Raw genomic sequence first — 27,526 nt, forward strand, 5'->3', positions numbered from 1 at the left:
CTGGTATCTCTAAGGATGGTCAAACCAGAGAACACGCTTTGTTGGCTTACACCTTGGGTGTTAGACAATTGATTGTTGCCATCAACAAGATGGACTCAGTCAAATGGGACAAGGGTAGATACGAAGAAATTGTCAAGGAGACCTCTAACTTCGTCAAGAAGGTTGGTTACAACCCTAAGACTGTCCCATTCGTCCCAATCTCTGGTTGGAACGGTGACAACATGATTGAAGCATCTACCAACTGTCCATGGTACAAGGGTTGGGAAAAGGAAACTAAAGCTGGTAAGTCTACTGGTAAGACCTTGTTGGAAGCTATTGATGCTATCGAACCACCAACCAGACCAACTGACAAGCCATTGAGATTGCCATTGCAAGATGTCTACAAGATCGGTGGTATTGGAACTGTGCCAGTCGGTAGAGTTGAAACCGGTATCATCAAGGCTGGTATGGTTGTTACTTTCGCCCCAGCTGGTGTTACCACTGAAGTCAAGTCCGTTGAAATGCACCACGAACAATTGACTGAAGGTGTCCCAGGTGACAATGTTGGTTTCAACGTCAAGAACGTTTCCGTTAAGGAAATCAGAAGAGGTAACGTCTGTGGTGACTCCAAGAACGACCCACCAAAGGGATGTGACTCTTTCAACGCTCAAGTCATTGTCTTGAACCATCCAGGTCAAATCTCAGCTGGTTACTCTCCAGTCTTGGATTGTCACACTGCCCACATTGCTTGTAAATTCGACACCTTGATTGAAAAGATTGACAGAAGAACCGGTAAGAAATTGGAAGAAGAACCAAAATTCATCAAGTCCGGTGATGCTGCTATCGTCAAGATGGTCCCAACCAAGCCAATGTGTGTTGAAGCTTTCACTGACTACCCACCATTGGGAAGATTCGCTGTCAGAGATATGAGACAAACCGTTGCTGTTGGTGTCATCAAGTCTGTTGAAAAATCCGACAAGGCTGGTAAGGTCACCAAGGCTGCTCAAAAGGCTGCTAAGAAGTAAGTAGATTAGTTGTATAATTGAATGCAAGACATCAAAACCGTTTCCTAGGTCTAATTAAATTTTTTTACACCGTGTAGCAGAGCTATTTATCTATTTACTGTTACCCTTTTGCATTATATACGTAAATGGCGATTTATCTTTGAACAACTTGTTGTTGAGGATCCTACTCAATACCGAATCAAACTCCAAGTTTGGGTTTAATTCAGGGGAATAATGCTGATAGTCGTTCAACGCCTTTTTAACTGCTTTGGTTGTAGTCAGATTTCCATTCTTGTCAACGTTTTGTTGGAATTCTGCAGCTGACATCCACGCTTTAGTCGTTGCTGGTGGTTCCTCATCCGACTCGGGCTCCACTTCTTGCGACAATATAAAGCCATCACCAGCACACGAACACCCTAATAGATCGTGGGTGTTTGACTTGGTGTCCATGTTGATTTCAAACAAGTTTTTCAAGTCACTGTAGTCAAACACATCTGATTTTGACGACGAGTCGTTATCGAGGAATTTTGAGCTCAATTTGTTCTTCATTAATTGCCGCTGGAAAATCTTTTCGTCGATACAACCTGTGGTGAAGATTCTGTAAATATAACACGGCTTCCGCTGTCCATCCCGGTGAATTCGTGACATGGATTGCAAATCTGTCGATGGGTTCCAATCATTGTCGTACAAGATTAATCGTGAGGCGCCAACTAAATTGATACCAGTCCCACCTGATTTAGAGGAAAGTAGAAACACCAGAATCAGATCGTTCTTGTTGAACTGGTTGACAAGCTTGCTTCTCATGTTGTTTGGGGTGGATCCATCTAAGCGTAAATACTGCAAATTGAGCTTCCTGATTACCGTCTCTAACAAGTCCAAGGTAGTGGTGTAGTTTGAAATTAGAACCAATTTCTCCTGTTGAGCTGCAATTTCCAACACCAACGGTATGAGAGCATTTAGCTTACCCGAGCTCGAAGATAATTTTAAAGTTCCATCGGATATACTTTTGTAAAAATCGTCTGATGCCAATAATGACGGGGAGTTGCAAATCTTGCGGAATAGATTTATGAGCGACAATGAAATTGCCCCCGAGTCCAATTGTTGAAACTTTTCTGATTTCTTAATCAGATCAAACAAGTCTAGCTGTAATTGAGTTGGAGGGACAAATAGTAATATATCAGTCTTGTCTGTCAAGTAATTTTCGAGTATCGCCTGTGTCCGCCGGAGGATAAATTTGTGAGTCAACAGAATCAATTTTTGGGACATTTCTTCACCTTGCATTTTTATCTCCTGATTGAAGCAATTGACATCTCTGGCCCTTGAAATAGGGTTGATAAACTCTTTTTGAAATATCTTTATATCTGGCAAGACGTGTGGATTCAAAAACGACACGAGTGTGTGAAACTCTACCAAGTAGTTTTGTATGGGAGTCCCAGTCAATACAATCTTTTTGGGGATGTTTAACTTTGTCAAGTTGATCATTACCTTATTGGCACTATTTTTTAGCCTGTGCCCTTCATCGCAAACCAATAGATCAAACGGGATTGTAGAGAGCTCTTCATAATGGGCAAGTAATTTCTCATAATTGATAACGAGGACTTGGTAGACATTCAACTTTCCAAAGTTGACTATGTCACGTTTATCGTCAGACATAGGATTGTTTAACGTCAATACATTCACCTTGTTCAATCCTAACCACTTTTTAAATTCGTCCCTCCAATTATTGATTAAAGTAACTGGACAAACCACCAAAACCTTATTGACAACCGGCTTCTTTTGGTCGGGAAAAGGGTTTTGTTTCATCAATGTCCAAATGGTCGTTATTGTCATTAATGTCTTGCCCAAACCCATTTCATCTGCCAATAAACAACCATTTCCCTTGAAATTGCGGAATCCCATCAAACATTCGTACAAAAAAGTGACCCCTTCTAATTGATGAGGTCTCAACTTGGATGCAAGGATAGGATCAATCCTCACTGGAACGTGTGCTTGCACATTAGGAGGAGCAGTTAGCGTGAACTTGTCCTGGTTCTCTTCATACAATGGTTTCCTGGTTTCCTGCACTTCATCCTGTACAACTTTCTTGAACTTTGTCTGGACAATTTTTGGAGCCACTACAACCTCCTCGACTTGCTCAACGGGTTTTACATTATCCGATTCATCCTGACCCAACTTTTCGTCTAATATGATCTCATACATACCGATGGGTATCACATCATCCAAGTCTGGCCCCAGGTTAAACGATTTTTTACTGATGACTTTGCCATCTGAATTTTTAACCGTGATTTCACAACCAAACGCCGTAGACCTAATGGTAGCAAACCCATCTCCGTCCCAGTTTTTATTCTTTTTGTTGGTCTTTTTTCTCCACTGTGTGGTCCATTTTACACCCAGCGAGTCAGGGGTCGACTCGCATTTGGCTTTTTTGGCAGTGGCCGACGCGGTATTTGCTGATGAAGTCGGACGTTTGGCTAGCAGACCATTTCTTTTGATCAGATCTCGTGGTGGTAGGTTCTGTATGTCGCCTTCTCTCAATAGCCTAGGAGGCTTGAATGGTGCATTTGGCTTGATATTGTGCATTTGAATCAAAGTAAAGAAAGAATGATGCGTGTTAGAGAGAGACGCGTATGGTTGCCAACTTTTAGTTTTTTCTCATTCAAAATACTTTGTTGTTGGCAGAAAGCATTTCCTGCCTGTGATGACCATCAGGGAATGTAATTAGTCGACCAGTAGTACCCCTCATGAGAACAAGGCTATTCAAGACAGCATTCTACAAGTCCGTAAAAAAGTTCAAAGAAAGTTCGTATATTCAACCTTGCACATCAGCAAATACATATTTGTAAACTTGGGATAATGCCATCATCAACTCATAAAGCAAATAGGAGTAGACACCATAGACTACCAAGAAGATGAGAAGTAGTAGACTGCCATGAAGTAGAATAGATTCCGCTCTCGTCAACATAATAAACGGGAAATGGATGTAGTACATATTGTAGAACCATTTAGGTGTCAAAAATGTATGATCGTTAGCCTTTTTAGGCTCATGAGAAGTAGCCATGGTGAAACAGCGAATGTATGATGATACTGAGCAAGCTCTAAAGGAATCAAGAAGGAACACACAGTATTCAAATATGAGTTTGGAGTTTTTTGTTCGTTTTGTTTCGTTCGTTTGTTTTGTCGCGACAGAGACCCCTTTTCTCTTTTTTGTTACACAGCCATAAACTGAACTAGACAATGATTGTAAAGTGGGAAGAGATAAGTGAGAATCCGCTGGCTGGATAATTGTACTTGTCGTAGTTGTCTCTTGGACTAGTGGGAAATATACTTACAGAAGTGCCAACGAAATAACAGTTTCCCTAAACAAATATTCTCTATGCGGCTTTTTCCTATTTGGATTTCCGCGTCTCATCTCTTTTCTCTCATTGAAAAAGGGAAAATTGGAAATGGGAAAAATTTTTTCATTCATTAAAAACCCTTTCTTTTGACTCTATGAATGTCTAAGTGGACCTCTTTTTAACAACAAATGTATGTACATTATAGCCTTATTGAAAGATTTCTAATGATGAACTATTATTTAACAACAACGAATTTCTTCAACTGAAATACCGTGTGGAAAAAAACATAATATCAGAGCTTTTTAACACTGACTGAAATCTTTTCTTCAATTGGATATAGTTTTACTAACGTAAAATAGAGCTGTGTTTAATTATATTACGCTAGAGTTGCAGGGATTGCTTCCTGCTATTCTCATTAGTAAATAGAGTCCGGGGATGATCTATCTGGATGCTTTCATGGCGTCGAGTTGTTGGTGTTTGTTCGAGTAGACCACTTGATATCGATCAGCAGCATCTGATGAGACTGCTTCGTAGTTCCAGTATTTTTTATCTTCTCGATGTTCACTCCAATTCCGATTTGAACCATTTGGCAAGAAGCACCAGATCTTCCATTCCATTGTTAAACTCAACCATTTTAACTTGGATTGCGTCACATCTTGTAATTTATTCAAGATTTCAGATGTTTGCGCTTCTATGCAGTTACTGACAATAGGATATTGCTTAAAATGGGAGGCATTGCAATGGGCAGTCTACTATCTTTTACTTGATTCTCTTCTCATATCGGATACCTCAGAATATCAGGGTGTGTAAAACAGTAATTGATTTCCATCTCTTATTATTTTGCAAAAAAGCCCCCAATTTGAAACACTGCGGTACCTTCAATAACAAAGACACACCTTGCTGGTTGGTGCTCCCAAAGAAGATATACTTGCAACAAGACAAGCGGGTACAAATGTTTCCTCTACATTACCAGCAAAACATCCAGTTTGTGCCGCATATCTTTTCGCTACCAATATGAGTCTAAATTTTAGAATTCGATTTTGTGTAATATTTACATCTGTCGCAAGCATTTTCATTTTTCTCCTTGTCTGCTTGCAATAGCATTTCCCAATTAGGCGAGGTCTATTCCCAATTGAGAATTGATCTGATCGGATCAGAAAATTTACAACAAGAATTTCAGAATGCAAATAATGGCTTTGCACAAAATCATTGAATTCAACCCCTAGAATGGCTTGTCAGTTGATCCAAGTTCAGAAATATCGAATCATCTTCTTCAACGACTTTCCTTTCGACAAGCAAAACGTCGAAGACATATAAACTAAGCCAATTCCCAAAGCTTCTAATTCAACAATTTCTTGCATACCCCTTAGAACATTAATACCACACATTCATTCATTCGTTTATATCATACACAGATACCCACCTCTTCTCTTCTAATCATAAGTTAAAAAAAGAAAACAGCATGAGTTTAGTCATGAACAACCATTTCAATCGTTTTAGATCACACAGTTTCGAGCAAACCCTTCGTTTCAAACGTTCCCTTGACGATGAGTTGGAAACATCAAACAAGAGACCCAAAACAGCACCTCCTTCTCCACCATCAAACAACCACTCAAAAATTGTCATTGAAAACATCGTCAAGCCAAAACTACCACCATCAAGTCTTAGGTCCAAATCTTTATCTCCAAAGAAGCATTTTGCCAACCTCCTTTCACCTTCAAACTCACCATCATCTTCCCCCTTGGGATCTCCAGAAAATATCAAATTACCTGCAATCAGCACGTTGAAACTGGGACACCCTACCCAGTTCTCCTCCACAGTTTCACTGGAGTTTTTTGATACCAGCAGTGATAAAAGTTGGAGGTCGGAGTTATTGGACAAGATCATGAAGGAATCAAAGACTTACCACCTCACTAAATACAACTACCTTAACAACAACAGCAAACCAAATTTTACATCAAAATTAAGCTCCAAAATGTCATTGGAGACGACAGCTGCAGTCGACAAGAAAATAAACTTTCCATTTGAGTCAAATTATACATACTTGAATGGAGCATTTATGACGGATGTTAAAAATTTCCCACAATATTTGAAACTTGCCAACCAGCCAAAGGCACTCGCTTCTCCACCGACTGAAACACCACGTGCACTTCAGCCCCCTGCATTTACCCAACCCAAAACACCAACAACACACCAAGCTGACAAATTACCCAGCTTCCATGCATTACCGCTGGTCGGAAATTCATTTTCATCACCCACTGCAACCACCACCACCACCACAACAACAACCACATCATTTCACCCCTCTTCCTTAGAGCACTACCACCATCAACGCGCATCGCCATCTGCCAATACGACTCACAAATTCATCATTCAATCTCCAAAACTGACACGTTCAGACTTGCCGAAAACACCACCTAGAACTCATCATCACCATCACCACCACCAAAATACTCCTAGAGCATGCATATCTTGTGGCCTGCTGGATTCTCCATGTTGGAGGCCCTCTTGGTCTACTAAAGAGGGCCAACTTTGCAATTCTTGTGGGTTGAGGTATAAAAAGACATCAGCACGGTGTCTTAACGATTCTTGCAGAAAAGTGCCTGCCAAGGGGGAGTGGGCATTGATGCAAAGCAAAGGAAAGGTGACTTTTGAGGACGGAACGGACGGTTACAGCTGTTTGGATTGTGGGTGGAAAGTCGAAGTCAAGTAAGTAAATAATTTCATTAATGCATATTCTAAATCAACTCTGTCATAGCTGCATCTGTTCCAGTTGAGGTAGTATGGAAGAGCAAGATATCAATGAATAAGTTGTCTTCGTTTTCCTCGCAGTCATACCCACCTACAAATGGCCCCTTATTTTGACATATTGTCCATAGTCATAAAAAAGAAACACGTATAGTCCTGCATAAGCGTTCTGGTCAAAAAAATACGAAATAGAAAACAAAAAAAAAAAAGTTGAGTCCCGCAAAAATAGTCCGCCACCCGATACAATCTCCTTCTCACATTGTACCTTAAATCGTCCTGTCATGTCGGAAATCACAGTTACAATAAAGTCTTCCGGAGATAAGAAGTATGAAGTTACTTTCCTCCCTTCAATAAAGATATCCGAGTTAAAGGAGTTGGTGGCGGAGAAATCGTCAATCCCAGCATCAAGTCAGCGATTAATCTACTCAGGTAAGGTGTTGAAAGATACTGAAACAGCCGAGTTTTATAAGATTCAAAATGCACACACTATACATTTGGTGAAAAGTGCCAACACTGCATCTGCTCCAGCAGCAGCAGCAACATCAGCATCAGCATCGGATTCTTCAACAGCTCAGGCAACGGCGCAGACTCCCTCATCAAATATCCCTTCAAATATTGCTGCAGGACAAGGTTCATTCAATCCTTTAGCTGACTTGACTGGTGCCCGCTATGCTGGGTACACTCAATTACCTTCGGCATCCCTTTTTGGGCCTGATGGGGGGATGAATTCCAATTTGCCTGATCCAGAACAACTCACCTCAATGATGTCAAACCCAATGTTTCAGGAACAATTAAATGCAATGTTGTCCAATCCACAAATGTTGGACTTTATGATTCAACAAAATCCACAATTGAGAGCAATGGGACCTCAAGTTAGAGAGATGATGCAAAGTCCTATGTTTAGACAAATGATGACCAACCCGGAAATGTTGAGATCAATGATGCAGATGCAACAAGCCGGCGGTGCAAATCCATTTGGTGGACTTGGTGGGGCAGGATCTGGAACTGACTCGTCATTCCCTGCTCCAGGTGCCAACCCAACTGCCGAAGGACCTACAAGTGGGGACAACAACTCCGGAACTAACCAGCTGAGTGGAAATACAGCTACTCAAGGCAATGCAGCATCGCAGGGCAATCCTTTTGCTGGTTTATTCCCTAATGGTATTCCACCTATAGATCCAGCTGCATTGTTTGGTGGTGCTGGTGGTGCTGGCGGCAGCCCATTCGGCCAGCCCAACGCTCCAGCCGATAATAGGCCTCCAGAGGAAAGGTACGAATCTCAGTTAAGACAATTGAATGATATGGGGTTCTATGAATTTGAGAGGAATATAGAAGCTTTGAGAAGAACTGGAGGAAGTGTGCAAGGGGCTATTGAGTACTTGTTAAATAACTAAGTTTAGCTTTTGTTTATGTTTGTGTAGATTTTCCAAATATCAAGAGTAAAAAAGAAAAAAAAAGAAAAATTGTATTAAACCAAACAACAAACAAACGACACCAAACTAAAGAGCAGACTCTACAATGACGTCAGATACGAGGCCTTGGGGCCAGTCGCCCACTGATACCCAATTGGCAAAGATTGTTGCAATACTACTAAATTCTCAGGGTTTCCATTTTTCGGAAGAGTTTTTGAGCCAGATGTATGAATTAGTTATTGAATACATGAACCACCTTTTGGGCAGCTTGCTCGATTACACACAATTACAGCGTCGACGAAAACCAGTGCTTTCAGATATCAAGCTTGTGTTAAAAGAGAATGAAATCAGGCCAAGTGATTTAGCAGAGCAAATACAGTACAGCAGAAGCTTTCCAGCTTCTCACAGACAACAGATACTGGCCGTCATCTCGGACAGTAATGAAGAGCCCGTAGACAACGAGAGATCGTCGAACGAGCAATATGAAATAACGGAAGTTGTACCCAATATCAGAACGAAACCCAGCTACATCCCTTCGTACTTGCCGGATTTACCTCCCGATTACACCTACCAGTCAACGCCCACATACTCGCAACCATTGACTGACCTCAAGCAGCTTCGAATGAAATTGGTTCAAGAATCAAGACTTACAGAGGAATCCTTGTACAAGTTGATTGAAAGCGATGAGAGCGAGTTGAAGTTGAAAGCTCAATTTGAAAATGAATTGGACCAGTTGATGAAGAGTGAGAGCGTCGCGCGTCTCAATGATGAAGGAGAGACAAGGATAGATGAAAAAGAGGAAACAAAGGCTGCTGACGTGACAGATACCGCATCATCGGCCGCTGTTCCATATGATACAACCAATAAGTTTGATTTCATAAAATATGCCCAACAACGGAAAGACTTACAACTTCGAAAGCAGTCAAAACTCGAGGAACAACAACAAAAAAGAGATGCCGACATATTCATGAAGGCAGAGCTTTATTACAGCCCATATGCAACAAGAGACCCAACAACAGAAACTGATAAATATTTTAAAGACATTTTAAATGACGAGTTTAAAAAGGTCATTGCTTCGATAAGAGCATCGGAGGAGAGGAGACAAAAAGAGTTGGCAGCACAGAAGGAGTTAAAGGAGAAACAGGAGAGAGAGTTTCGAGAACAGAACGAGATACAGTTTAATTTTCAGAATAAGGATGCTTCCGATAGTAGTGATCTCGATAGTGACATAATAGAGGAATTCTAGTTACCCTAGCTGCTTAACCCTTAACCACGGATAGTTGGGAAATACCCCTTCAGTTGCTATAAATCTACCCAACAGAATAAACACAAGAACGTTTTCGGGGCAGTTCAACCTCGATGTGAAATAATGGGGTAAAGTAATTCAAGTTGAAGTTTGCATGGTTTTCTTTATTTTGTGTAGGCATTGAGTGTAGTACATTGATGCTCATGTAACTGATATAGCAATGTTTCAGCCACGAGGTATTTAATTGTAATAATACAAGTTGGTACTGAATACTTTTCTATTTCTTTAGTTTGCTCTTCAATAGGGTTTTGTGCAATGCCTATAAATATTTATAATATAAAATACCGCAGCAAGCCAGTGTGAAAACTAACACACGTTCTCTTCTTCGCAAATCAATTCACCATGACTGTTATAGTTGGATCATTGTATGTATTCTCATCATAGATCTATTTTCGATTCAGACTACTAACTATCCAGATTTCTCCCATACACCGTCCACTTTGAAATTGACAAGAATCATTACGAGTTCTTGCAGAAGGAAGATAGTGCAAAGCTTGAGACAATTAGTATTTCAGGGGGGCCCGATGAAGCTCCAATCCAACAATCACTCAACGCATCACAGCAGCACCTATTAAATAACCTGTCCTCAGTTTCCATCTTGCATCCTGCCAATGTGAGCAATACATCAACTCGGTCAGAGACACCGGACGAGTTCTTTTACAATAAGCGCAATCCAAGATTGCAACGCGAAGGCTCTACAAACTCTAACCCAGTGTCACCTGCGCTTCACTACATTCAACCTAGACCTCGTGTGGGCAACAAAATTGAAAGTTCAATACTTGACCCAAAAAAGCAAACTAATCCATACAACTCGACAGGATTGAAAATTAACAGATCTCTGACAAACTTGTCCATTTCAGCACCAAACTTGGCAAGACCTCAGAATACCAGAGCCGGATCACATTCAAAGTTGCACAATGAAGTAACTCTGGGACAGAGACCGAACCAGTACTACGGCTTCACTATTCAGGGAAACAACAGTTTAAACTCATTGGTATCGGAAGACTCGCCAGCTGGAGTCAATGATTCGGCAATGATTCCGTCATCGTTTGAGGATGAAGATGAAGATGGCTTGGTTGGGTTTGAAAAAAATTACAACAACTCTGTGTCCCACAATAAAGGATTAGCTCCCTATGGTGGGTTTTCAAAGCCAAATATTGAAAAGTACTTTTGGGACGATGACATATTCAATACCGCTCCGTGGTCGGTAGTTCCATCAGATAGTGGTAATGGATCATTGAATAAGGCTATAGATCTATCTGTGAAGGAAGGAATCTTACAACAAAACAAATGGGTCGGGATAATTGCCATGCCTAGTGATACAATTTCAGCCAAAATTAGACAAGACATTGCGTCGAAATTAGATTCGGAGTATAATTGCGAAGCTGTCTTTCCCGACGACATTACCTTCGAGGGCCACTACAAGTCCTTTTGTAAACAAATTTTGTGGCCCACATTGCACTACCAAATACCAGATGATCCCAAGTCTAAAGCATTTGAGGACCACTCTTGGGGACATTATGTCTTGATGAATCAATTGATTGCCGATAAATTAGTTGAAACATATGTGGAAACAAACGGAGATTGCAATTTTGATGATTCCGAAAACGTGATTTGGGTGCATGACTACCATTTATTGTTGGTTCCCAGAATGGTTAGAGAAAAGTTGCCAAAAGCTAAAATTGGATTGTTTTTGCATGTATCTTTCCCATCGTCTGAAGTATTTCGTTGTTTGGCTCAAAGAACTGAGCTATTAGAAGGAATGTTGGGTGCTGATTGTATCTCGTTTCAAACAAATGAATATGTTCGCCATTTCAAGCAGACTTGCAACAAGATCCTTGATGCTGAAGTGGCTGATAATACAGTGGTCTATAAAGATAGATCAGTTGTCGTTAATACGATACCCGTTGGTATTGATGCCCCATCACTTGAAAAGAAAGTCCATAGCGAGCTGGTTCTAGAGTGGAGACGTTTGATTAGAGAGAGATGGGGTGAACAGAAACTCATCATCAGTAGAGACAAGTTGGACAAGCTCAGAGGCATCAAGCAAAAACTTCTTGCATATGAAAAGTTCCTTACTCAGCACCCAGAATTCATCAACAACACTATCTTGATCCAGATTTGCATTGGCTCAGGTTCGGATCCACTGTATGAACTGGAGGTGATGAAGATTATTTCAAGGATAAACTCTTTGCCAGAAAACATTTCTGTCATCCAACCAGTGGTTTTGCTACAAAAGGATATTGAATTTGACCAGTATTTGGCGTTGCAATGCGAGGCAGAGCTGTTTGTTGTGAGCTCTATGCGTGAAGGATTGAATTTGACATGCCATGAGTTTATTACTGCCACCGCTGAGAAAAAGTCGCCATTAATCTTGTCAGAATTTACTGGATCCGCATCTTTACTTTACTGTGATGGAGAGGGTGCACTTTTGATCAACCCCTGGGATTTAAAAAAATTTTCTGAAACGTTTTACCAGCTGTTGACCATGTCCAAAGAGGAAAAGAAAAAGAGATGGGAAAACTGTCATCATTTCGTTTTGACTCAAAACTCTAAGCATTGGGTTACAAATTGTTTGCAGAGTATCAATGATTCTTGGGCATTAAAAAAATAGGCAGGCAGCACCTAGTCCACATTCTAGATTTAGATTAGATTAGATATTAAAACTGTTTGTCCTTATAGCTCAGCAATACCATGCCATTTAACTCTTTGAGATTTGCTAAAAACTCAGCATTTTCTTCCGATGTCAAAGGGTGACATTTGTTCCAGTAATTGTTGATAAATTCATTCTCAGTAATAAACTTGGCGCCTTTATCACGATTGACACACCATTTGTTTTCTTTTAATCGTTTATGCGTTTCTCGGTCATCTTCGATCCTTGTAATGATCTGCTTCTTTGTTAGATACTGGGTATTTGGGTCGTTTTTCTTTCTAATATTGAATATTTGGTCCTCTTCCATATTCTCTTTGGTAACGCTATCCTCTTCGAGAAGCTTCTTGCGGTCCTTTTTACTAGCTCTCGAGCGTTGTAACAAAATCTTCCACGCTGACACCAATGTATCTTCACTACTATCAACATCTAGTGACTTATTTACAAGATCATCAAGTGAGCTTGTTTGGAAATCCGCTTTGTAGTGTTCGCAATCAACTTTAAACCTTGTCAGTATATGGCATAGACATGTGTATGCAACCATTAAATTAGATGAGTTATTCAAGGGACACACCAGTTCCACGATTTGTGGCAACTTGCTCTTCAAGCTTTGGATATAAGCATTATTGTATCTCAGGTTGTTAAAGCTCTCTTGCATCAAAAGGTCAATAAATTGAAAAATAAATGACTTTAAATTCAAATCTAACTTGGGGTCCTCCAAAACACTCAATAAAGTAGGCACAATGTAATCTTCTTTATCGGCATTTTTCAAAGCAAAGTAGATAGCTTTTGATAGTTGTTGCTGCTGCGGTGTTAGGTTTCGTAGTATAGTTGAGAACTGACTAGCTACTTCAAACGAATCCATCGTGGAACAATACTGGTGTGGTTTGATTACTCTTCAAAAGCTTTTTTCCTTTGATGTCGCCTTTTCCTGAAATACGTCACTTTCGTGTCGTTGCAAAATTTATGTGAAGAGTTAAAAAGGCAAAAGCAAAAAGAAAAAAAAGAAAAAGAAGAAAAATAAAAAAAAAAATTTCAATTAAACTCTAGTTGACCTTATCATACAACTTTAACCAAAAAAAAATGGGTAAATCAGGAAAAGGTAAAGGAGGTAAAAACAGAAGAAGAGGAAAGAATGACAACAGTGGTCAAAAGAGAGAATTAATATTAAAGGAGGAAGGACAAGAGTACGCTCAAATCACAAAAATGTTGGGTAATGGAAGAATCGAAGTTCAATGTTTCGATGGCAACAAGAGGATGGGACACATCAGGGGTAAAATGAGAAAGAAGGTGTGGATGGGACAAGGTGATATAATCTTGGTCAGTTTGAGAGATTTCCAAGACGACCAATGTGATGTTGTACATAAATATAACTCTGATGAGGCTAGGTCGTTGAAACAATTGGGTGAATTGCCCGAAAATGCCAAGATCAATGAAACTGATACATTTGGTGCTGACGACGATGAAGATGTGAACTTCGAATTCGGTGGTGCTGACGATAGTGAATCAGAAGATGAGGAGTTAGATATTGATGATATTTAAAGGGAGAAGGATCCTAGTGATCACAGTATGGTCAGAGGAGGCCCCCTAAGTACATAGAGCTAATAAACATATCCCACAACCTCCCTAACCTATATTTTTGTTATTTCTATTTAATGTCTATGAGTTCTTGTATCATCTCCATCGCTCTCAATTTCGAAGCTGTCTATTCTTCTTAGTGCCACCCTCTCCTCTTCATCATAATCCATAGACCTATTTACTTGCATCGATCTGCGAACAGTTGAAAACCCACCCACGCCATTGTCCAATGGCGCCATGTCTTTTGAGCTATGAACACCAAATATTTCACGATTGTGTCCACCGTCGTCTTTCCTTGCAATATTGAGCAAATACACCCCACTGAAAATGATAAGGAACCCAATCAACAAGGAGATGATGTCGACAGCAGATGATGTGTTGAACCCTCTAAACAAAATGAATGAGGCAGCCAAAGTAAAAGTGGTGAATGTAACGTAATACAAGGGGTTGACAATAGATGTGTCGAATTGATCCAACGCTTTGTTGAAATAATTCATTTGTGTGATGATACACAATGCAACCACAATCAAGAACAAATAGGTGGATACATGGGTGAACTGGTTGTTACCGCCTAAAGTCAATTTCAACGCAATTCCAAATGCCTTGATGGACATCACAGATATGGATCCCACGGAGGAACATATAGACAAGTAAATCATTGGATTGGTGTTTCCATACTTGGGCACTATCTTGTAGATCATGAACAAAGAGTAGAGCCCCACAGCACAACAATAGAATAGAAACCCGGGTTGCGTAGCATAGCCCAAAATTTCATCCACCGTTTGAACCTCCTTATCCGGTGGTGCGTGCAAGATAATTATAACTGAGCCCATCAAACAGATGGCACATCCCATCTTTCCCAATGTTCCCAATTCTTCCTTCAAGAATATTGCCGCCAACACGGCCCCTATAATGACTGACAATGCCCCCAATGGAGTAACCAAGATAGCCGGGGCAAAAGTGTATGCGGCAAAGTTGGCAATCTCTCCAATCGCCATAGTGATCATACCACCCCACCATATTGGATTCTGTAAATAGTCAGTGGCCTGTACGGTACCAGTGCCGCTATTTGCCAGTCTGCTACGTGCTGACGCGTCCATAAGCCCCTTCTTTGTAATAATGAATGATGTACCTATTGCTAGCGAGGAGGACATCGCCAAGGCGAGTCCTATATATTTATCGTCCATGGGCATTGATAGCGATGTAATTTTTTTTTAAAAAAATAAATGAATGTGTCCCTTTTGAAATCTAATGAAGGATGTTTCTGCTGTTGTTGTTGTTGTTGTTGTTGTTGTTGTTGTTGTTGTTGTTGTTGTTGTTGTTGTTGTTGTTGTTGTTGTTGTTGTTGTTGTTGTTGTTGAAAATTTCTATTGGCTATGTGTCAACTTTTTGTGTTTAAGTTCAAGGCGGAGTTGATTTGTTGATTTTTTTATTTTTTCTTTTTTTATTTTTTTCCGTTTTTCTTTTTTTGATCTCGTTACTTATTTTTTTTTTGGTATGTGTTGGTAAAGGTTTTAGAGGAAGAATCATCTTGATGTGTGAAATGGGAACAGTAGATAGATAATATACACTCATGAACCTTTGTTGTCCCTAGAGTCATCTCTGTGTTTTGATGTAGCCCATATGTAGAACAGTGCTTGATATATCGTGTAAAGGTTTCCCCCTATTAGAGTGGTTGGCTGCAAAAGATATGTGTATTCACAAAAAAATTTGATTAAATGTAATTCCCCTGATAATTTACTTGAAAATTACAAACTACACAGTCATCTTTGTTAATTACTTGTAGGACTGAACTACACCGCACACCTCCCTGTTAGCATGGCACCCCTCAGCTTCACTTTTCAAAACATAACTTCTATTTCAACGACTCCTTGGTTTGGATACTGCAGATGCTTGTATTTCTCATTTAATGACTATTGCAACCAAGTCTATACATTCTATTGGTTCTTGATATCCAGATTATGGACTCATATCATGGTCAACAACCAAAAAACGTGGTTCTTGCTTTGGAAAGATGGCTCTTTGGAGGACTTTCGACTTATTTGTAATGTTTCAGTGATATCGACTGGCTTCATCTGGGTGTACCTACGGGTAAAATCAAGTGACAAGATTTTGGATGCATATTACACGATAATGGTTGTTTCATTAGCTCATTTCGGCTTTATTTTGTTGTTACAGTTGAAAAGGTCCCTTATCAGAGGATCGACAAGGTCGTTGGTGCGGTTAGTATCCAACCCTCGATTCAGAATAGATGAGAAACCAATCCTTAGATTTTTGAAAAGGGAGAACACTGGGATATTTATATTCACTTGTGTAATGATTGATTCAAGGACCAACTGCTGCAAAATAGGCCTTTTAGTCTACTACGCTAGTTTGAATCTACTTGAAACATATGGCTCAAAGAAACGTGCAGTCATTAGAATCGCAAACTTTGGGCTATGTATCTTGGAAAATGTGGTTTTAGTCTTATTTTGGTACGAATCGTTCAAGGCACTTCAATTTAACAGGGCTATTTGTTATACCTTGATGTATTTGTTGAGGATTGAGGAAACAGGGTCAACAAACAAGTCATTGAAATGGGTAGTAAGAGTTATCCAGTTTTGCTACAAGAAGCTCAATCGCATCGAGGAAGTCAGCACTGGACCCCAAAGTGCTGACATCAGATCCACGTCTTTAGGGTTCGATTGCTATAGCATCATTAGCGACGCAAAGTAAACCTTTTATATATTCTATTAACAATCTAGTTTCTTAAATCCTCCTTCAACGTTTGTAAAGTCTCCCATCCTTGCGTGTCTTCCCAAATATCCTTACCCTTGGACAACAAAGATCTCACCGTTGTTCTGGCTTTGTACTTCCAGTCGTTACAGACCACATCACCAGCGCCGTGTTTTCCGGGTAACTCTCCCAACGACTCAAAGGCACCTACCAAATCTGCACATGCATCAACTACTTCATTCCACACTTCTTCATTAACCTCTATTTCTGGGTTGTGAAGCAAAGCCCTGTATGCCTTTTCATGGCAATCTAATGCTGCCCAAGGCCGTTTCCTCCAAAGTTCAACTCGGGCCACGATTCTCCAACAGCGAGCTGAAGATGTGATTAAGGTCGGCAAGGTTTCACAAATAAGTTGAATACAAGATCTTTGAAAGTGACTCAACGTTTGCCCACTTTCTGAAAACTCAGACGTGATAAGAATCTCACTTAGCTTCTCCAATACGGGTATGTCAATCACACTATCTCCCTCGTCTTTTCTAATAGAAAGGAGCTCACGGTAAGCGATCAATACATCATTCCATTCGTTGAGCTGCATGGCAACATTCATATAATTTTCATACACTTTCCACGATTTTCTGTCACCACCGGATCTAACAGCTTTCTTTAAAGCATTAAATGCGGGCTTTACCTTGTCAAGCTTCAAAAGGGCTGAAGCCAAATTAGACCACGCATACGTGTTGCTGTCGTCTAATGATACACACCTTGTAAAGGCCTCCGAAGCAAGTTCAAATTGTCCAGACTCCAAACCACAGCACCCATAAAAGAACCAATTTTCGTAGTTCAATGGGTTGACATGCAAACAATCATACATATGCGATATGGCCAATTCCAAGTTTTTGGAAAGACCAGAGCCAGGCGGAGGAGAATAGTAGTATCTCGACAAAGAAGCTTTTGCTTTGGCGTAGTGTCCTACCTGCCAGGCCTTCTCCCACAATTGCGGATCCTGTTTAAGATCTCCCAAAATGGATATGGCTCTCGCATCCTTGGGGTGCTCCCTGATTCTTGAAAATAAAATCTTTTCTGCATCTTGCTCATGGCCAATAGCAGCATAGCACAAAGCTGCCTCGCTTTCCAAATGGAGCCTTTCGTAAATTTCAAGGGCCGACTTGATAACACCTAGTGACATGTACTTTTCGGCAAGTTTGGCATCCAAGGCCCATTGCGGTAACAAAGGCAATTGGTGAATAAACCTTAGTCTCAGTGACGCCACTGTATTTGGGTCGCTCTCTTCAGCTTGTGGCAAAAGGCGTGTACTAATTTTGATCCCAATTTCCTCAATCAATGACGTCATCTGTAGAATACCCCTCTCTACAGTCCTGGATTTTCCTGTTTCTAAAAGAGATCTCTCCCAAAGGGCTCTCGAGTACAAAAGCCAGTTTCCACTCTCGGAGTCTGAATAGATTATTCGTGCCACCAATGCCAACAACTCGTCTTCGACCAAAGCATCATTCGAAGGGGTCGTTTGTCTAATTACTGTCAACCTTAGAAGTATTTGAAGAATGTCCACGTTGCCCAAAACAGGCTGGTTATTTGGATCAAGAGCTCTCAAATCTTCCGGTATATCTTCAACAGTCATTGCTAATGGGAGGAGCCTATTTTCAGCGAGCTCGTCAATGACAGCTTTGGGGTCCAATTTTATTCTCTTTGATTCATTCTCAGTTTCCAAATCTAAATTCTCCAAGGACTCAAATTGCGGTCTTTCTAGTAAAAGGTCAGAATCGAGCTTGTAGTTTTCCAAATTAGCGTCATCATTAAAATTAACATCATACAATGTATTTTGTCTGCTTTTGGCCAAGACAATCAAGTTGGATGTAAGGAATTTTTGAAACTTGGTTCTTTTTGCTTTGGCTCCTGAGAGGAGTAGCTGTAAGCCGGTGATATTAATAACCTTGTTCAATGGGGCTATTGAAGCGTGCTCCGTTTGCGCATGGATATAAACTCTCGCTTGTTCAAGAACAAATTGCACTTGACTCAACATTTGAACACCAGAGGGTGAGTCCTTTGAAGGAACAAGATGTGTTAGCAAATTGGTTCCCAACAATAATCCACAAACAGACAGTATAATACCCAGAGGTTCTGATAAAACTGATGAATGCACTTGTAGAGTCCTTGCTTTCCACCACGTAATCGACGCCTTGACAGGATCATCAATTTGCTGGCAAATCTTTTCCGTGTGATCAAGAACTTGCTTTGTTTGTTGCGCCACATCTTTGGAAAATATTGAAGCTTCAACGGGAGTGTCAGTTAATGCCTCAAACATCAATTCGGCAAGAATTAAATAAACGGGGTCCTGCATTAAATCATACGCCGATTGTCCTTCCACACTAAGCACATTGATGGCATCTGATTGTAGTTTCTGCTCATCAGCAATAGGGAAAAGTAGTGAATGAGCACTCATCTTAATTGGTGGTCCAGTGAAGTTAGATTGTATGAAAAGTTGCAAAAATGTGATGGCGTATATATGTGCATCGATGACACCATCCTTGCCAACAAGCTGCTTGCTTGAGTCAATTAACGCTTGAGTGAAGTTCCTAAGAACATCAATCAATGGCAATTCTCCATATTGATGAAGAGTGCTTTGGGCTACCGGAAGACAGGCAATCTCCTTGAAATCACTGATTTCTAAAATTTCGACATAACGGGCTTCCAAAATAGCTTGTGTGAGCTTATTCACCCTTTCATCATCTCCCAATTGAAATGATTCTGGTGGAACCAACAATACAAGTTGGGACAAGGTCGCTTTAAGTGATTCCATCTTGGTGGGTTAACTCCTGGGCCCAGGCATCTAATTTTTTTTTTCTTTCTTTTCCCCTTTCGATGATGTGATGCGAAAATGATCTACGATTGCACTACGATACAACTCTATCACGTATTAAATCTATAACAACTATGAGCCACCAAAGAATGAATGACGTTTCTTGGATTCTTGTAAACTATCAGGCCTTTTAAGCTCCCCCGACTTGCGCCCTTTTGGCTTCTTTAATGAATTTCTAATCTTGAGTCTGCTCATATCGGATCCGTTGTCGATATTCTCATCATCCGATGCGAAATCAATAACCTCCTCTTGTAAAAACAATTGGGAATGGTTTGAAGAAGATGGAATTCGTTTTTTGAATACCGGCTTTTCAGACTTCAGAGTGGTTTGCTGCTTATGCTCGAACTGCTTCTCTTGTTTCTCATCGTTGATGTTCAAATCAATTAGAGATAAATTGGACTCATTCTTCTGGCTAGACCGCATCTGGTTGTTCAAGCCCAATTCGGTCGAGGATGAATTGGAAGAAGGGAGACCAACTTCAAGGTCAATCAAGTTTCTCTCCCGCTGTGGTTTGTAATTGGATAAATCAGAAGCTACGTTCTGCGAGGCATTAGGATAAGCAAATTGTGGCCTTGAGGATAAATTGGGCGATCGAGCATCCTCTGGGGAATTTGCCCCTTTCTCGGAAAGAGTAGGTTGATCCACCCAAGGTGCCTTTGAGTAAGATGCCAGGGAATGATAGTTACTGTCTGCAGGAGCTGCACTCTTTGTTTCTTTTCCGACCCATGGATTGTTGTTCTTGTGCGCATCGGGGTTGATAAAGTTTGCAGACTTTGATGACGTAAAATTGACGGGCCTAGGAATCAGATGAGAGTCGGTTCCTGTATTGGAAGTCATGATGCTATTATTATTCTCAGGATAGCTGCTTGTATATCGCCCTGCCGGGTCTGAAATGTAACCACTTTTTGTATCTGATGAATCTACACCGCGTGGTTGGCTTAGTGAAAAACCGTCGTTGTGGGTGTTTGAAGAATTGCTCTTGGCAAATATATCATCTGCTAGTTTCTCTGTATCGGTTTCAATTTTAGGCGGTAAGTTACTCTTGACTTTCGTTGCGGACTCTGCTACTGGCTCTCCCGATTTAGAAGTACTCGATGCCTTTGACACCTTCGAGGATACACTGTTTGCTTTATCCAAAATGTCAATATGTTCCAAAGAAGGGTACCTCTCTTCTGCATCATCAAGTTGCTCTAGTTCTGAAAGTCCATCGCTCTCATCCAGACTGAACCCCATAGTGGAGCTTGGCGATGTCACCACTTCTGGATTAGCTTTGTTATCAGTGGCTGTTCTACGATTAGATTTTTCATCAGACTCCTCTATCGGTTCTGTTGCATTCTCATCCAGCTTGGCTGTTTGTGGGTTCTTCTTTTGTGCTGGCGGCGCTGGCTCATTGTTGACTGGTTGAACTTGAGGTAAAAGTGGATTGTGGGCTTCAATAGGATCCATCATGCGTTGTTGCTGAATGTACAATTGCTTTTCCTGCAATGCTTGATTTTGCTTTTGAAGCTGATACTCTTGCAATGCCTCAAAACTGTATGGTCCTAGGTTATAAAAATCTTTCAATCCAAGTGCTTCAAACTTGATGCTGGACAATTTACAAATGAGCATCAACACTTGCACGATATTTGGACGATACAACGGATTCTCCTGAAGCATGATTATCACCAAATTCTTCAAGTCGCCGGAATACTGAGGTGATGGAGGAAACTGAAATGATGCGTGCAAAAGTGCTATATCCCCATTAGCTTCAAAAGGTGTGGTGTAGTAGCACAACTTGAAAAGAAAACATCCAAGAGCCCAGATGTCAGCCTTTTCATCAATTGGTTTTGCTCGGTAAAGATCAACCATTTCCGGGGAACGATACTGAGGCGTAGTATGATAAAGGATATCGTGGCTTATAAATTTGAATTGCTGCTGATCCTGTGGAGGAGAAATAGGAACTGATGTAGATCCGAAATCGCACAATTTAAAACTCCCTTGTTTATTAATCAAAACGTTTTCAATTTTGATGTCCCGGTGAATCAATTTGGCCCTGTGCATTTCGTAAACACCCTGGCAAACGTCCAACATGATTTTGAGGATCTCCCCTTCATTCAACTTAACCTTGATCCTGGCGTTCATAAAATCTAGCAAGGACCCTCCAGGACAAAGCTCCATAAGAACCAAGACCTGGTAGTTGACATTGTCTAGTCTTGCGGCATGAGAGTCGTAATAAGATACAATGCTTCGAGCACTTCGTAAACACTTCATGACTTCAACCTCTTTTCTCAATTGATCCAAGCCATTCTTATCAGGGACTATAACTCTTTTCAAGCAAGCCGTTTGTGATTCGTTTTCGGGGTAGTCAATAAGGACTTCATAAATTTGAGCAAAACCGCCCTCCGATATGTACTTGACGATGGAAACTTGGTGTTTGCCCACTTGCAACTTACTTCCGGTGGGAAGCTTGGGTACACTTGCCACGTTCATTTATAATTATTACTGGATCGATTGCTTGCACTTGAATGAAGTGGCCCACTTGGTGTTTGATTGATTTGGCCGAACCGTTGAATCTGAGGTTTTAATTTTAGATTCCGGCACAAAAGAATTTAAAATTTGTGCGGGACTAAAAGAGAGGGTTTACTTTAAATAGAAAAAATCAAAAGAGTGGCACATAATAGCCAGGCTGTTCGAATCTCCTACAATGAGAGGAAAATGCACACCGTACAACATCTATTAATCAAACTCTCGTTTTTGTAGTTCGTGTATCTCACCAAACGTGAAAGGAATAAACGTTTTCTCCAAACCTGACGAATCTTTGACTAGCTGACACATTTTATGGTCAACATACTCTTTTAGAAATGTTCTGAATGTGACTTCATTCGACACGATGAATTCATCCAAGCACTGATGGTACAAAGATTTCAAATCTACTCCAAATTTAACCGACCCTTTCAATCCCAAGCCCTTTGAGGAGGCAGCATCTTCCATATTGCTTAACTGATCTGCGAGTAAGATCTTGTACAAGTGGCGGTGATTATCAGTTAAGGATCTCAAGACAAACTTAGCTCCTAGACTGCCAATATACTGCTTTGATTTACCCATGCTCAACACGTCCTTGAATGATGTCTCGATGGAGTAAGTATGGTAAGTTGTCAAGTCATGCCAAATCAAATTCATGCTTTTTGACTTTGACAGGTCCCAAAGAAGGGGAGCGTTGATGTGGTCGATGGACGATACTACCCAAATTTCGGGAATACTCATCAACTGAGCAAACAACCCCTGAATCTTGTCTGTTCTAAACGCCTCTCCATCTAAGTTATGCACCACCATCAACAACTTGGGTTTTAGTATTTTGCCAGTAGGTAACAGTTTCCTTCTTCTCTCCATCTGATCTACTAGAAACGGCACAGTTTCCGAAACATGCTTGGGAAATATGCTTTCTTCTCCAGGTAGAATGACCGACGCCACTTGTAGCGCGATTGCCTTGAAGTCAACATTGGGATTGTACCCATTAACCACTAAGGCCCTGGGCGGTACACCGCCAAAAATATCATCCCACCAACCACCAAAATAGTTTTCAGCAAAATCGTTGAGCACCTTCAACTTCGATCCTACACCGTAAAACATCAAATTGTAACTTTGACTCAACTCGAAGCACCACTGGTTGAATAATAGCTTATGCAAATCAAAGAGCTTCCTCTTTTGATTTTCGCTTATCTTTTCACTCAAGTGGATTGCCCTATCAAATTCCCTTTCGCTGACATGAGGAGCAACTGCAATTAGAGACTTTGCGTTTACTCTAAACCTCCTGTGAAGCTGTTCAAAATAACCTTCTGGCCCTTCCATGGAAAACACTTTTTCGTCCAACAATCTTTCTTGGTTAACCCTGGAGGGGTCTTTTCCATTGAAATACTTTTCTAGGTACGAATCGTCTCTTATATGCCCCTCGGCATCTAAATCGGGAACTGGCAAGGGTTCAAACTTTTCTGGTTGTCTCGATCGATCATTATCTTTGGCATTAATTCCGCTGACAATGGGTACTCTAGTTCTATCCGAGTATTGACTGATTAACAAATTGGCAAATGACTTTTTGGGCACGTTTGGCACCACTGGAGGCGGCAGTTCGAAATCAGCGGCAGAGTCTTGATCGAAGAGTTCATCATCTTGGTGGAAAATACTTTTGACTTTTTCTGCGACACCTTGGCTTCCTATCCTTCTCCTCTTTCCATTTGAATCTTTTTGTGTTCTTGTTTTGTATGTATGTGCACCCAACCTCTTGGATAGTGATGAAAATTGTTTTGATGCAGAGTCTTCAGATTCGCTATCACTATCACCAAGACTTTCTTCCAGAACTTCTGAGTCAGACATGACTTCATGCTCATCATCAAAGTCCTTTTCGCTGTATCTTCTTTTAATCCGCCTTCCCTTTTTAGACACAGCAGTCAAGTCAAGCTCTAGCTCTACATCACTGCCATAATTCCTATCTGCGTCAGCATCTTCATTTGCAGGTTCATTTCGCGACAGTCGTATAATATTCTCGGCCAATTTCCTATCCTGCTTATCAAGAAAGTCATCCGAATCTAGCTCGTCATTCATCAATTTATCGTACAAGGTTTGATGTGCCTTTTTTCTCGCGGACTTGTCCAAGTCTGCATTAGTCCTCTTTTCTGGGGATCGTAACCCTGCACGTCCGTTCGGAGTTTTCACCGGCGAGAGGATGGGAATCCTACTAGCCGTAGCCAATGAATCAATTATTTCTTTTCTCTTTGACGGGGATCTCGTAGGAGTGCCATTTTGTACATGTGACATTGAATATAGATAATTGAGTAGGTATTAACAAGGGACTTGGAGTGCGTTCTTTTCTGTTTTTCTGTTTTTCTGTTCTCTTTTTCCTTTGATTTTGAAATTTCTCATGGCCAAAAGACATCTCATCATTATCTCATCAAGATGCTAACGTTCTGCCCTAACTGTTCTAATATGCTTATGATATCACCCGGTGATGACAATAACAACCGATTCTATTGCTCGACTTGCCCGTATGAGTTTAAAATTTCTGGCTTGCTGATGTACGATCGTAAAAAATTGCATCGAAAAGAGGTTGATGATGTTTTAGGTGGAGAGGGCACATGGGACAATGTTGACCAAACAGCCGCCCAGTGTCCTATTGACTCCTGCGGTGGAGACAAAGCCTACTTTTTCCAACTACAAATTAGAAGTGCAGATGAACCAATGACTACGTTCTACAAATGTGTCAAGTGTGGACACAGGTGGAAAGAAAATTAGTGGATTATACTCTATCGACGTGTTTTGGGTTTGACCGATTTGAGCTTAAAGGAGTTCCAGGATCTCCTATCTGAACGAATGGCGTCTGATATTTCAGCAATTTTATGAAGATTTAGCCCAGGTGATAGAAAGTTACAAGCAGGCGTTGGTTGGGCTTCTGAAAAGGACTTTTCAAATACACAACTGGAAGCAACCACGGAGTTTTCAGTTGACATCAGGGTATCCGTGTCATAATCGGTGGAGCATACTGACTCAGTATCTGTGTCTGGCCCAAATTTGTGATTGCGTTGGCCCTGCACGGTGGAAACAATTAGATTTAGGTCCTTATTTAAATGATAATTGATGATTCGTTTATATTTTTCCTCGCCTCTACCTGCTATAATTGACTGTAATTTGAAATCCTGACACCATGACTCATGAGCTGTATGGTAATCCTGGCTGTTTATCAACTTCATCTGGCCCTTGAATGGCTTTGGCCTGGTGATAAAGTCCTTGACAAAGTTAACTTCCTTTTTGCATTCGGCAAACGACCAACGATTTATTTTTGATACTGGACGCTCAAACACTATGCGTGGTGGATGCCCGAATTTCTTGAAATTTTCAACATCAAACAAGTGATCTGATGATGAGCAAACATGGCCAAAAACTCTACCCACTGTGAATCCATTTAGCCAGGAGGTTTTCGATGCGACGCACGGGAAAACCAGCTTCGGCTTAAATAGTCTTACAAACTCGATTGACTCTTTGTAGGATGAATGGCGAGAAAACATAAGCAATAGGTTTGTGGGTAGTAGCTCTTCCCCATCCAACGGTAGAAGCCATGCATTCCCCTCGTATGAATAGACCTGATGTCCCGTGTCTAGCATGCGAAGCAAGGTGAGATTCGATGCATCGACATCGCAAAGTCTTTTTGGTAGACAAAACCCTGCGTAGTCCACTATATTAAAGTCGATAGCATGTTTAATCGTAATCATAAGGGGGACGTCTTTGTATAAATTTCCTACATTGAAAATCATCGGGCCAATGAACGTTGGACTCGTGTCCTTATCTTCATACTTTAGCAACTTTAGCCGTTGAATTATTGTTGAATCAGCATCAAGTGTACCATTAAAATGATCGAGTACTTGGAGCCATACCTCCTCCGACCCTGATACTGCGTCAATAAAGCTAAATTCAATATATTTGTCAATCGGGTAAAGCTTTAGGAACTCTATCAATGCCATGATTCCTTCACTGTTGGGCATTATTGAGATATATGGCTCTCCACGACATGAAAAAGTGGTGTCAAGATAAATTTGGTCGAGCTTCTTTAACCCTGTGATATATGGGAACAAATACCGATTCTTAATGAGTGAGGAAACCCACCACTCTTCTGCTCTTATGTCGCCAGTTGCTAGACATGAGATGCCATTGGCACATTCGAATAAAAACATAGATGACCCAGGACAATGATATGTCTCCAACATCGTCACCGTCACTGTCTGGTAAAATGTCTGCACTTCAAACGGCTGGTTATACTCCCTGACCAGCAAGTACCGCAATTTGTCACCATATCGGCCTTCTAGCGCAATGATATCCTTGGTCAATTGAGAACAGTACACGCGACTGCAAAACGAATTTGACAATAGGCCCTTTAGATGATCCAGGTGACTATGGGTGAGGAAGAACACCTCTCCTTTGTAGCTGAAGTTGTCAACATATACGCCTGGTATTTCTCGAATTTCACCATCAAATGTGCTTCCCAGTGCCATTCTTGATTGCAATAGGGGGTGGTCTTCCACGCGTTGCAAAGTATCTCTCTTATTTTTTTTGCGGCCCAAATATTGGGTAGCGAAACACTTTTACATTAGCATGCCGTAAAATTCGGCACGACTATATTGAGTGTATAATGCACCCCACTGCACAATAAAACGATCTGAAATAGGCATTATTAGTCTTCCGGTGAGGCTCAATCTTTTGGTTCTGGCTAAACTCTCCACATAGATGATCTTTGTATGGTTGAGACCTAACAATTTGAACAGAAATAGCATGTAGGCGATAGGAATGCATGTGCCAGGACCGTTCAATAAAATCACATCGGGAGAGTGGCGTGCTAGTTTTATGGCGGATACAATTATCGAAAATAAAGTTGTTGGTATAGACGAAATATAAGACTGTCCCACCGCTCTAGCTCTTGGGATTAGTATGTATCGACCATTGTCGTTGTTGTAAGTTTGTTGTTCCTCCGAATGAGCACGATGTTGCGATGCCCTATCTCCTGATGAGTATATCCAAGTCCGCTTGAGATTTTTCATGTCCAATCCGGATAGAAGCTTAATCATTTCCCCTGTGTGGCCGCCTGAGCCCAAAAATATCGAAACATGTTTGCCTGTCAAGTGTTTGATTGATCTCTTTTTGCCTATGTGTTTGGGTGATTGAACGAACGGTGAAACAATTAAGAGTCTCAAAAGAATGATCAAGATGGGAGTGGATAAAGCCACGACTAAAGCGCAGAAATAAGACTCTAATTTCATTGGGGTTTGTTTACCCTCTTGGTAGTGGTGGTTTTTTTTGCGCTCGTAAATTTTTCTGATCAGAGTTGAAGCGTAACAGCATTTTCAAAGGCTGTTATTTGTATACTTCGTTGGTTGTATTCAGGAAGACATTCATTTAGAGAGAT

General features: G+C 40.8%; 15 protein-coding genes across 15 annotated transcripts; 8 read left to right on the forward strand and 7 right to left on the reverse strand. All coding sequences in view use genetic code 12, as the record gives it.

Moving 5' to 3' along the window:
* On the forward strand, nt 1-1,004 carry CANMA_005038 (uncharacterized protein; the record flags this gene model as incomplete). Its single annotated transcript, XM_051817378.1, has 1 exon — nt 1-1,004. A coding segment is annotated over one exon (1,004 nt), but the record flags the coding sequence as incomplete, so codon positions are not given.
* Nucleotides 1,005-1,094: 90 nt separating this feature from the next.
* On the reverse strand, nt 1,095-4,041 carry RDH54 (DNA-dependent ATPase; the record flags this gene model as incomplete). The annotated part of the gene is made up of 2 exons (XM_051817379.1): nt 1,095-3,522; nt 3,983-4,041. The coding sequence occupies 2 exons, from the start codon at nt 4,039-4,041 to the stop codon at nt 1,095-1,097; spliced, it is 2,487 nt and encodes an 828-aa protein (XP_051669346.1).
* Nucleotides 4,042-5,780: 1,739 nt separating this feature from the next.
* Nucleotides 5,781-7,031, forward strand: ASH1 (DNA-binding transcription repressor; the record flags this gene model as incomplete). The annotated part of the gene is made up of 1 exon (XM_051817380.1): nt 5,781-7,031. One exon carries the CDS (start codon nt 5,781-5,783, stop codon nt 7,029-7,031), a length of 1,251 nt encoding a protein of 416 aa, XP_051669347.1.
* A 316-nt stretch (nt 7,032-7,347) lies between these two features.
* Nucleotides 7,348-8,460, forward strand: CANMA_005041 (ubiquitin domain-containing protein DSK2; the record flags this gene model as incomplete). Its single annotated transcript, XM_051817381.1, has 1 exon — nt 7,348-8,460. One exon carries the CDS (start codon nt 7,348-7,350, stop codon nt 8,458-8,460), a length of 1,113 nt encoding a protein of 370 aa, XP_051669348.1.
* A 124-nt stretch (nt 8,461-8,584) lies between these two features.
* On the forward strand, nt 8,585-9,724 carry CANMA_005042 (uncharacterized protein; the record flags this gene model as incomplete). The annotated part of the gene is made up of 1 exon (XM_051817383.1): nt 8,585-9,724. One exon carries the CDS (start codon nt 8,585-8,587, stop codon nt 9,722-9,724), a length of 1,140 nt encoding a protein of 379 aa, XP_051669349.1.
* Nucleotides 9,725-10,126: 402 nt separating this feature from the next.
* Nucleotides 10,127-12,398, forward strand: TPS3 (trehalose 6-phosphate synthase/phosphatase complex subunit; the record flags this gene model as incomplete). Its single annotated transcript, XM_051817384.1, has 2 exons — nt 10,127-10,149; nt 10,202-12,398. 2 exons carry the CDS (start codon nt 10,127-10,129, stop codon nt 12,396-12,398), a joined length of 2,220 nt encoding a protein of 739 aa, XP_051669350.1.
* A 46-nt stretch (nt 12,399-12,444) lies between these two features.
* CANMA_005044 (uncharacterized protein) lies at nt 12,445-13,299 on the reverse strand (the record flags this gene model as incomplete). Its single annotated transcript, XM_051817385.1, has 1 exon — nt 12,445-13,299. One exon carries the CDS (start codon nt 13,297-13,299, stop codon nt 12,445-12,447), a length of 855 nt encoding a protein of 284 aa, XP_051669351.1.
* Nucleotides 13,300-13,517: 218 nt separating this feature from the next.
* On the forward strand, nt 13,518-13,976 carry TIF11 (Tif11p; the record flags this gene model as incomplete). The annotated part of the gene is made up of 1 exon (XM_051817386.1): nt 13,518-13,976. The coding sequence occupies one exon, from the start codon at nt 13,518-13,520 to the stop codon at nt 13,974-13,976; it is 459 nt and encodes a 152-aa protein (XP_051669352.1).
* A 110-nt stretch (nt 13,977-14,086) lies between these two features.
* Nucleotides 14,087-15,199, reverse strand: CANMA_005046 (uncharacterized protein; the record flags this gene model as incomplete). The annotated part of the gene is made up of 1 exon (XM_051817387.1): nt 14,087-15,199. The coding sequence occupies one exon, from the start codon at nt 15,197-15,199 to the stop codon at nt 14,087-14,089; it is 1,113 nt and encodes a 370-aa protein (XP_051669353.1).
* A 787-nt stretch (nt 15,200-15,986) lies between these two features.
* CANMA_005047 (uncharacterized protein) lies at nt 15,987-16,727 on the forward strand (the record flags this gene model as incomplete). Its single annotated transcript, XM_051817388.1, has 1 exon — nt 15,987-16,727. The coding sequence occupies one exon, from the start codon at nt 15,987-15,989 to the stop codon at nt 16,725-16,727; it is 741 nt and encodes a 246-aa protein (XP_051669354.1).
* Nucleotides 16,728-16,752: 25 nt separating this feature from the next.
* CANMA_005048 (tetratricopeptide repeat-containing protein) lies at nt 16,753-19,542 on the reverse strand (the record flags this gene model as incomplete). Its single annotated transcript, XM_051817389.1, has 1 exon — nt 16,753-19,542. One exon carries the CDS (start codon nt 19,540-19,542, stop codon nt 16,753-16,755), a length of 2,790 nt encoding a protein of 929 aa, XP_051669355.1.
* A 132-nt stretch (nt 19,543-19,674) lies between these two features.
* AKL1 (serine/threonine protein kinase) lies at nt 19,675-22,071 on the reverse strand (the record flags this gene model as incomplete). Its single annotated transcript, XM_051817390.1, has 1 exon — nt 19,675-22,071. One exon carries the CDS (start codon nt 22,069-22,071, stop codon nt 19,675-19,677), a length of 2,397 nt encoding a protein of 798 aa, XP_051669356.1.
* A 246-nt stretch (nt 22,072-22,317) lies between these two features.
* On the reverse strand, nt 22,318-24,393 carry CANMA_005050 (origin recognition complex subunit 2; the record flags this gene model as incomplete). The annotated part of the gene is made up of 1 exon (XM_051817391.1): nt 22,318-24,393. The coding sequence occupies one exon, from the start codon at nt 24,391-24,393 to the stop codon at nt 22,318-22,320; it is 2,076 nt and encodes a 691-aa protein (XP_051669357.1).
* Nucleotides 24,394-24,531: 138 nt separating this feature from the next.
* RPC11 (DNA-directed RNA polymerase III core subunit) lies at nt 24,532-24,867 on the forward strand (the record flags this gene model as incomplete). Its single annotated transcript, XM_051817392.1, has 1 exon — nt 24,532-24,867. One exon carries the CDS (start codon nt 24,532-24,534, stop codon nt 24,865-24,867), a length of 336 nt encoding a protein of 111 aa, XP_051669358.1.
* Nucleotides 24,868-24,878: 11 nt separating this feature from the next.
* Nucleotides 24,879-26,618, reverse strand: PSO2 (Pso2p; the record flags this gene model as incomplete). Its single annotated transcript, XM_051817394.1, has 1 exon — nt 24,879-26,618. One exon carries the CDS (start codon nt 26,616-26,618, stop codon nt 24,879-24,881), a length of 1,740 nt encoding a protein of 579 aa, XP_051669359.1.
* Nucleotides 26,619-27,526: the final 908 nt, after the last annotated feature.

The sequence above is a fragment of the Candida margitis genome (genome assembly GCF_024628925.1).
Source record: "Candida margitis strain CBS 14175 chromosome Unknown scaffold61, whole genome shotgun sequence".
Lineage (NCBI taxonomy): Eukaryota > Fungi > Ascomycota > Pichiomycetes > Serinales > Debaryomycetaceae > Lodderomyces > Lodderomyces margitis.